This window comes from Leptonotus elevatus, chromosome 3, assembly GCF_054856555.1.
Source record: "Leptonotus elevatus isolate MCC_2025b chromosome 3, RoL_Lele_1.0, whole genome shotgun sequence".
In the NCBI taxonomy this organism is placed as follows: Eukaryota; Metazoa; Chordata; class Actinopteri; order Syngnathiformes; family Syngnathidae; genus Leptonotus; species Leptonotus elevatus.
This window is the reverse complement of record NC_141241.1, coordinates 12,205,000-12,215,260: the sequence shown is the minus strand read 5'-3', so window position 1 is coordinate 12,215,260 and position 10,261 is coordinate 12,205,000. Positions and strand designations below refer to the sequence as shown.

The window sequence follows — 10,261 nt, the reverse complement described above, 5'->3', positions numbered from 1 at the left end:
TTTTGTCAAATATATTGCCTTTTAACAAGATCACATTGCTCAGTTTTGACTGACACAATCAGACAGGCATTCATTTAACAATATGTTTATGGTTATAGGCTGCAGTGGTGACGAATTGTGTTGCATCACACTGAGAGCTGTATTATAAACACACACATCGCAGTATGATGATTCTTCTACCATGACAAATTGGACCTTAGGTCCATGTCTATTCAACACAAAAAAAAATGGTGTCACCAAGACCACTTGAGACTCTTAAATGTAATCCAAGAGACCTCTCAAGATGCCAAAATGGTTTAGGGGAGACAGGAAGAGAGGGAACAAGAATAGACAAGGGAGGAGGAGAAGATAGAACGCCTGCAGTGATGAGCAGTCCAGAGGTGTATGCGAGGGACTCCAGGGGAGATCCTGAGGTGTGTGTGTGTGTGTGTGTGTGTACGCGCATGTGTGTGTGTGGGCATGCAAACGTGTTCTACAGATGTAATAATTCATACAGTGATAATTAGAACTCTAGGGACTCTGTCACACACCCACAGTAACCAACTAATTTTATTCTCTCTCTCTCTCTCTCTCTCTCTCTCTCTCTCTCTCTCTCTCTCTCTCTCTCTCTCTCTCTCTCTCTCTCTCTCTCTCTCTCTCTCTCTCTCTCTCTCTCTCTCTCATGCACACCCCATTTTTTCTGCACTTATTTCCAATGTCTATTTATCTTGTCTTCCTCAAATGTTATCTGCTTTATATTAATTAAATCTTTGCCACTGCTTTCCATACTTTTCTAATTGATATTCAGTGCAGGATTTGAATGAGATAAAAAAAAGAGAAGTGACATTAAAGCGACCATGGCTTGTATTTATATATGATGACTAATAAGTAGGCCTACAAAGGAGAATTACACATACCACAAAACTATAAAATAATCCAATCTCATGCAACAAGCCATATTCCTTCATGAAAAAAAGATGTCGTAATATAACTATACACGTAATGTTACAAGAATTATGTTTAAAGTGAATTTCCAGATGTCCACAGCTGCCTTTCCCGCGAGACCTATAACATATAGTCATCGGGGAATATCGGTGGGAATTTAGTTGAATAATGTGTTAACAATTACATTTATTCTTATGAAATTACAACTTTGTCTCATAATAATATGACTGATATTAAATTTACTTTTAACTCTAACTTAATTCTCAGAATTCAGATTTTGTTGTCTGCCAATTACAACTATTTTCTAATTTCAAATTGTAAAGATTATTTATTGCTGTAATTCTGTAACTTTATTCTTCTTTTCAAATTGTTGTTTTTAGTGTGGCCTAAAACTCTCCTTCAGTCCACAACTGAAAATCGGAAAGATTTATTTATTTTTAACAGTGTCTTATATTAAAACTCATCCACTGCTTTTGACAGGTATACTTGTCAATTACATTATTTTCAATGAGGCCAGGTGGGGGAGAATCTGATTATACTCCACTCTAAATGTCAAACTTGGAAACAACTTTATTGATGCACAACCACCAGTAGATGACATCATTGCCCCATTTTATACGAAATAAACACAGTTTGAGAGTCCTTGGGAGCAATGGCTGCATTTTGTGCAACCTACATCTTTCTACTGTTGATTATAAAAGAACGAGACGAGGCAGAAAGGAGGGAGTCTATTCTGTCTATATATAATTATTGAACATAATATTGTGTGGGTATTGAACATTTTTAAATTTTCTAAAACGGCTGGCAGTGATTCAGCGAAAGAGTTACCATAATACCATACACCACAGCAAACTACAATCATAATAAGGAGCACCTTGCTCAATTAATTTCTCACTCTCTGACAGTGTACCTAATAAAGTGTATGGTGAGTGTTCCGTTTTGATACTACTGTGCATTCAATGTGGTGCATGTCTTTGTTAGAGTTTGCGTCTCTTGTGGGAGGTGTGCAATGTCAGTGTTTCCGCTGTAAATTTTGACAGTAATGGCGGTTCGGCAGTAGAGGAGAAATAGAGCGGGATCATAAATCACCCCGTGTTTAGACTCATACCCCTGAGAGACGGGAAGCTAAAGTGGGAGGAGCTGCCAACAGTGATGATCGAAAGGCGCTTTGTCAAGTGGAATATGGGGAGAGCTCACAACAAAGTCATGTGGAGAGATGCTGAGGGAGACATGTTCATCAAGGCTAGAAAAGAGACATATTGTTCATGGAGTTTAAATGCGGAATACGTTTTTCTCACCATAGTAAGATTGTCTTGACATGGAAGTATCTCACAATGGCAAATAATAGTCAAATTCCAATCCTATTTGTAGACAGAAAGGTCAGAATAGAATCTGTTGTTACAATTGGAACGCCAGATCTTCTATTTCAGTGGTCACATTGCTGGTGGAGCGGCCATGACTCTGCTCATGTCACTATTAGCATCATTGCTAACTGCAAATGCGCACTACAAAGATGATGTTGCTAAAGTGACAGACTAAACTAGTAGCCTGTATCATACACTTTTTAAAAAACTCGCCTTCTTTGAATAGCTTATCCGCCCGCCGTCGGAATCATCTCACTCACCTCTCCACGCACTTAGCTTTGACTGCCGCATCATTCTTTTTGCTGGCTTTCTTAAAAATATCTTGTCACCTCAGTTGACATGTTTTAAGATTGGCAACTCAGTACTTACTCCCTCATCTCCTTGGTGTTTTGCATACGCCTCAGCATGTCTCGTTGAGTCATGATGCCTGATGTTGTATTCCGTGGGCACTGCAACTTTCTCTGTAAATATGAGACACGTCGGGGTGCCCCCTGTGCTCTACAAAAAAAAAATATCCATCTACAACTTTTATTGAAATTGTCTGTGCTCATTGCTAACCTCTCTCTTAATGGCAGATTTTGAGAAAAAGTGGGTGACAGGATGTATTTTTCGTTTCTCATGGTGTCAGGCCAGAAACCCGTTTCAACCAAATGACTAACGTTTCAAATGTTGCTACAAGTTTGCTATATATCTCTCCCACTGTCTCCCCCGGTAATAGCAGACAAGACCACACACATGCACATGCATTACTCTTCATCCTAAATTTCAGGCCGGATTTTGGGGGTTCGACAGCGTGGCCTGCTTTTGGAAAGAAGTGGAGAATATAATAAATCTAAGAGAGACAGATGAGGAAGGTGAATGTTTTGGAAATGGAGGTTGGCTCATAATGAAGATGAACGAGCACAGTTTTACCCCCTTTTTTTTTTTTTTTTAACACCAAGAGTGGAACAGAACAGCGGAAGAGGAGGGTTGATAGAATAAGTGTGCTTTTTTTTCCCTTTTTGACCTCAAATGTTCCTTGGAATGCTGTCACATTCATCAAATCCAATGTCGGCTCACCTTTGACCTTAGGTACACCTGCACAATTTCAGCTGTATCGAGCCATTGTAAAGATAATGATATTCCGTTTTGATTGATATGTTGTTGTGATTTATTTAGCATTGGTGTACAACTGCATTGCATCCTACTTTTTCCTGGTTCTCATTATAGTTTGGAAGTGGTTGATATGTTGTGGCGAGTTAGTGTTGAACAACATTTATACAATATCATAAACAACTGACGGATGCCCACTTTGAAACGCTGTGGTCGTCTACCATTATTTACTGCATATGTTTCTTGTTATGTCTAATTAACATTTTGTTCACACTACTGTTATACTTGATCTGGTTATGTTGTCCGGGTAGACTTAATGTTGTTAGTGACTGTATTGCGAGTGATTCTTTCTTGTTTTTACAGTGGCAAACTTAATTTAGCTGCTCTTCAACAATCAAGCCCCAAATTATGAAATGTCATGTTGTTGACCTTTATGGCAGGAAATGTCATACGACTAGTGGTACGAGTACCGCATACATATGAAAATCCAAACAGTCTTAGCACACTACTAAAAAAATTCCTTTCTTCTCATTCAACAATAGAAATACACTTTGCTGGCTGGTCTTCCACATATCCTACCAGATCCGTTTTCTAATAAGTGGTCACCACAGCTTTAATAATGCAGCACTGGAGAGCTCAGTGAGCAACTGGAAATGGGCGTCAATGCACAGAGGAATGTGGTATAAACTATAGAGGCATCTCATTTACTAGAGGTGATTTATCAAGACAGCAAGCTGCATGCTTGGACCCTGTGAACCTCTTTGCAATAAATATGCGCGCGCACACACACACTCACAGATTCACAGGTGGACATGCAAAATAAGCTGTCCACATGCATAATCCATGTACAAACTCTCAGGCAAAATAGCCTTTTATTAGTGCAATGGTAGCGCAATAATCAATAATCCATAATCCATATCTATTCTTCCAATTGGAACACATACACATTCTGTAATACAAAGGAGTCAGTCGAAGTCATCTGAAAAAAAGTTTGCAAAAATAAAAAATCTTCATAGTGCTGTTTGGAGTACAGTGGTGCATTACGAGTTTCATTAGTTCTCAACTCAAATCACTCATTCCTCATTGATATGAATGGAATGCCATTAATCCGTTCCAGCATCCCAAATCTTTGCTCACAAGTCAAAGCAACAACAAAAAACATCACTCATATCTTAAGTCACCATTGCATATTCTTAGTTTCTATCTGACTAAGTTCTTTCAATCTTTTTTTTAGCCTGTGTGGCAGCTGCTCCAAGTTACAGAGGAAAGAGCGTAGTGACTAACAGACGGGAAAAAAAGCTATGGGGGGGATAAGCTCCCAACATTTGATGAAATATTTGCAGAAGTGATTAGTTTGGAAATTGGCGGTCTGTTAGAACTTTAAATGGTTCCTGTAGTCAAAAGGTTTTCCTGGTATGTAGCCTTCGTATCTTAACCTTGGTGGGGGGGGGTTTCCATTTACTGCAATTTTCAAGTACACAACTCAATAAACTTCCTTGTGACCGAAATTAACTTTCCTCGTTCTTAATTTCTCTGTTGTCTCTGAATTAGATCTCCCAAATGGTGTCGGAGGCATCCAGAGAAGGCTTGACCGAGGCTGCCCTGAACCGCTACAACACACACTCCCCTTTACATACCAACTCATCACCACACACAAACTCACCCTCACACACTGCAGCGACCACCACCACGCCACAGACCACCAGCTCGTCTGCAGCCTCCTTTTTTGCCAGGTAAGATGCACTAAGTTGGTCACTAATGCAGCATGTGCTTGGCAGATATCTGGAATATATACATGGTATATATACATATATAGTGTAAGTGGATTCAAACAAAGAAAGTCTAGATTTTCTGAAATGCCATGCAAAATGGCGATTCAACCTTTTTTTTTCATAATGAATTATTTCGCTACATTTTCACTTATTTTGTGTTTGCATATAGATGAAGTATCTTGCTTCACGTCATCAAATATGAAGACACTCAACGGTGTCACAAGGCCAATAAGACATGACTGTTGAGGATAAATTATTGATGACGAGCGATGGGAAGCCAAAATGAACACTAAATAATAAATGGTAACAAAGGCTGTGATGATGTCATCAAAGCAGCCAAGGCACTGTTGAAATTCACATTTAGCAAGCAATACCAATAATCATATAGAATAATGGCACTTCTATAATTACAAGTCCCTAGGGGTGAAATGAGTCCTCCAGTAATTCAAGTACCTTCATTTAAAAAAAAAGAAAAAAAAGAATATATTTGTCTCTTTTTATTTATTATTTTTTTTTTTTATAGAATATATTTTTCTACCTCATGTACGTCGTCAGGAAGACAAGTCAGGACACAATTGTTAATGGTATGCATGATGGTAACACATACGCCAGTGATTTGGTGAGAAGATCAACTTCAAATTAAATCTTCCCCAAATACAGTCATACACGGACACCAGTGCCTTGGAAGGCTTTTATTTTGAAGTTGTTCCTGGCAACGCGTGATGGCGTAGTGGCTGACGATTCATCTTCCCGACTGGAAATTGGATAGTTGGACACCAGTTTAAGTTTAAAACATCATAAATGGTTGTCACCAACATAAAGACAAAGTTATACTGAAATCATGTTCAATCGCTAGCTAACGAGGTGAATACAAACTCAAATTAATTATGCTGACATTGAAATATGTGTGGTACCTGTTGCCAGTGTTAGCGGCTAGTAGCACTAGCTAGGAGCTAGTCGCTAAGCGAGTGCGCCCCACATCGGCTGGAAAGAGCCGCCGGACTTCTTTTTAAAGGCAGTTTAATAGGTGAAAATGACTCACTTTTGCAGTTGCAGTTCTTACATATCATTTTTTAACAAACCATGCTTACTCAAATGTGTTGTTTCAGCCGGCAAAATCACTACTGTGGTTCTGATGTCACTTGGTCTCATAGCCCAAAACCTCAGAGAATAAAATAGTTTCAATTTAGGTGGGGAAAAAAGTTGATTATCTAAAAATGAAAACCAACAGAACATTCATTATTAAGTGGAATGTTATTTTCTTTAACCCTGAACACTTGATTATCTCTTAGATTTTTCAATTGATCGTGATATAAAAATATTCGATAGCCGCAATCTTAAAGGTCACTCTTGTGTCCTTCTTTGTCCCTCTTACTGACATGCTCCTCCTGTGTTACTTTCTTAACCCTGAAAGTGTCATAACCAGCTTGTAAATCCAAACGGAACTCACACAAACGTGTAATCATGCTGTCTTTTTTCCTTTTCCTTCTGTCACCTTAGAACTGGCAGGCAAGCAGGCCATTTTACACAAACACACACACACACACACACACACACACAGTCAGACACACATCTGGTTGACATTCCAACCATGCACAAACAGCTGCTTTTGGCCTCACTTACAAGCATCAATGTCCAGAGTGAAAGAATAAACAGTTGGTTTAATGCTGCAGGTGTCAAGTGTGTTGTGGTTTATTTGGCGCCTCTTTGTTGTCGTTTAATTGGATTGTGTATCTTGTAACGGTTTGTCTTAAATATGTCAAACGGGACAAAGTGATTCCTTTGTTTTGAATGTGACCTTCACACACACACACACACACACACACACACACACACACACACACACACACACACACACACACACACACACACACACACACACACACACACACACACACACACACACACACACACACACACACACACACACACACACACACGCACACACACACACACACACACACACAATTTGCTGCACATATCAGACACCTGTGTATGTGTGTGTATCGCAAGGCTAATTGACAACACACAATTGTTTTCGTAGTCCTTTTTGCTGGTTTCATGTATGTGTTTATGGCAGGTGCAGCCATGCAGTGTTGCTCAATCCCATGACTTCCACGCTCTTTACCCTTAGACGTGGACTGCATGCAGACACCCCTATTAGACACAATACGCACACACACACGTGCCAAATCCCTATGTCCATTTCCTTGCCCAATGCCATTGTCCCGCCTCCATTCATTTCTTTTTCTTTTCTTGCTTCCGACTCAGTCTCTCAATCCTCCTGACTCCACACTGACCTCCTCCATCCTCCACGCCGCCGCTAATGCCTGTATGACTAATATCTTTCATTAGTGCCAATGGCTTCGGTATATGTAATATACCACTGTGGCACTCGACCCCAACCCCCACCCCCCGCTTTCGTGCTGCAGTGGCCCTCTAGGGACGTGTGTGTGTACTGGGGGAAGGGAGTTTCTATCAGTGCAGGAATTTTTTACTGCATGCTCTGGCGATTACCTCTTTGGGGATTTGTGTGGTCGGTGTGCGTGCATAGCCGGAGGTACTAGAGTAAATGAATTGGTCCCAAGTGACTTGGAGAATTGGAAAGGTGTTGTTATTTTGGAAGGAGAACGGCTAATAGTGATGGGGAGGCTTTCTCTTTACTGCTTACTGGCGTTCATGCCTCTTTAATACCTAAATTGGTCGTCAATTTAGCCATGAATCACAATTTGGAGACAGAAAATCAAGAAACGGCTATTAATTACATAATTCATAAATCTCTGATCAACTGAATGAAAGCCCTTGTATACTCAATACTTCATTAGTTACACCTGCACATTATAATAAGATCCATTGCAAGGGCCGTATCAATTAAAAAAAAAAAATCTGCCTCACAGATAGGAATACTTTTGATTGACATGGTTTACTGTAATTTTCATGTGCTAATTATTATTGATGTTATATTTTCTATGTGTGTCATTAAGTTATTTCAGCCTGTGCCTCAAATTTCATGTTGCCATTTCCAACAATTTTTTTTGACAGAAATGTATCTCGTGTTCGGTGCCTAACCTTAACCATGACGAGGGATGCCTACACTCTAAAAACAGTTGGGTCAAAAGTAACCCAATTATGGATCAAAAATGGACCGATCCACTTTATTTGACCCAACTTTCTGGGTTGTTTTATATAAAATGACCCAAGTAAAGGATCTGACCAAAATTTGTGATTTTTTTTACGCTGAAAGTCCCATTTCTTGACTCCACGTTGGGTCAAATAGACCCAAGTAGAGGATTGGTCCATTTTTTACCCATAGTTGGGTTATTTTTGACCCAACTGTTTTTAGAGTGTAATGTCAAGTAATTTGTCACATTAGCCCAAACCAAAGTTTTCATTTTAGGGGTGCAGATAGTGAATATTTTCAGTACAAATTGTTCAACCGATTATCCCATCAATTCATCGATCAATCAGATCAATCCTGATATAGCATTCTTAAACAACAAATTATACATGTGAGGTGCAGGTATTATTCACCTATAGCCTATAACCTTCCACACTATAATATGACTTTGAGCATGTGTGGCTTCAAAAAGCAGTGGTACTGGTAGGCTATATTAAATTAGCTAACGTCGATAACTTGTGCTGGCGATGGTAGACATTCTGTTGTGGTTTGGTAGTTCTGCTTTGCAGTTAGACACGTTGTACGTTGCTAATTCCTTTTTCAAGTCTGAAATGATTGCAAACTTTGTACATTCTCTGTCTTCAATCATTGCAAAGCTTTGAAGGCTAACATTTTGATTGGACTCTTTTCTGTAATTGAATTAAACAAGTTATGTGATTGATCATTTCAGGCCTACTTCATATATTTCTCAATCCAAATGGATAAATGGTACCAACCATTTTGGCGAGATTCTCATCCATCTGGGCATTTAACACGCGGTATTGGGGTAATGCAATGATCTGCTATCAACCCACACTATAGTCCTCAATTTTAATCATCCTTTTTGCATTTTTTCAGAATGCAATTTCAACTTGAGCATTCCGTTCAACATTTCTGAAGACTGGTTGCGCTGAAAGTGCAAGAGTCACTGAGGGGAGGAGAGACGAGAGCGGTGCAAGAGGATAAAGAATAATTGGGGAGAGGGGATTAAAATGCAGGGGCAGATCTGGTGGCTGATTGCGACGTGAGAGGGATTGAAGCGAGAAGGGGACGGCGGAGAAGTGAAGGATGGAGACGGGTGGAGGAATGAACAAAGGGAATGGAGGATGCGGAGGGTTGTAGATGAGAAGGATGGAGGCTGGCTGACAGAGGAGGTGCTGATGGATGGGGGGAGGCAGTCGATGGATGGAAAACAAGTGCCCTTCATTTTAGAGTTCGATTGGAATAGATCCACAGCCAAATCCCAGGCCACTTGTCATTAAACGCTGCCAATTAGACGTGTAGGTGTGTGTGTGTAGCTACAGACGGTACACACACACACACGCACACTCGTATTATGTGTTATGACTATTTATCAAAGTGATGGTTTTGACAAGCGGATTACAGTAAAGTGATGCCTCGATGTGAGAGGGATTCTTGTGACTGCATGTCCATCATCTTACTGTAGCAAAAATAACTGCAACATTCAACATTGCACCAATCCAACTTTATTTATAAAGCACACTCTAAAAAGAGAATTGTCGAACCAATTTAAGATTACAAATTTAATTGTTGGCCAACTTAAAAATAAATAAAAATCGCTTCAATTGGTGACACACAATTGAATTAAGTTAGTCCAAAGTGAATATATTAGGTTTAATAAATTAGAAGTACATTGAACTTAATATATTTGCCTGAATTAGGTTAGTCCAAAGTGACTCCAATCCAAAGTATTAAGTTCAATGAACTATTAGTTAAATAAACTTAATATATTCACTTTACCAATTAAAGCATTTTTTTAAGTTAATCAACAATTTAATTTGTAATCCTAAATTGGTTAAACAATTTTCCTTTTAGAGTGCACTTTCAAAACAACACAGTCAACCAAAGTGCTGTGTGCACACAAATTGAAGAAAAAGGCACAAAATAGGCAACAACAATAAAATAAAAAACTATACAATAATAAAACCATA

At 39.2% G+C, this 10,261-nt stretch overlaps 1 protein-coding gene across 11 annotated transcripts in view; it reads left to right on the top strand.

Annotated features, from left to right (window-relative positions):
* The window catches only part of kif26ba (kinesin family member 26Ba), a 74,130-nt gene that overhangs the window by 31,551 nt on the left and 32,318 nt on the right, over window positions 1-10,261 (top strand). For all 11 annotated transcript variants that reach the window (XM_086071112.1, XM_086071108.1, XM_086071107.1 and 8 more), the window contains one exon: window positions 4,932-5,113. In XM_086071112.1, coding sequence (XP_085927238.1) covers window positions 4,932-5,113 — 182 coding nt within the window. The remainder of the gene's footprint in view (window positions 1-4,931; window positions 5,114-10,261) is intronic.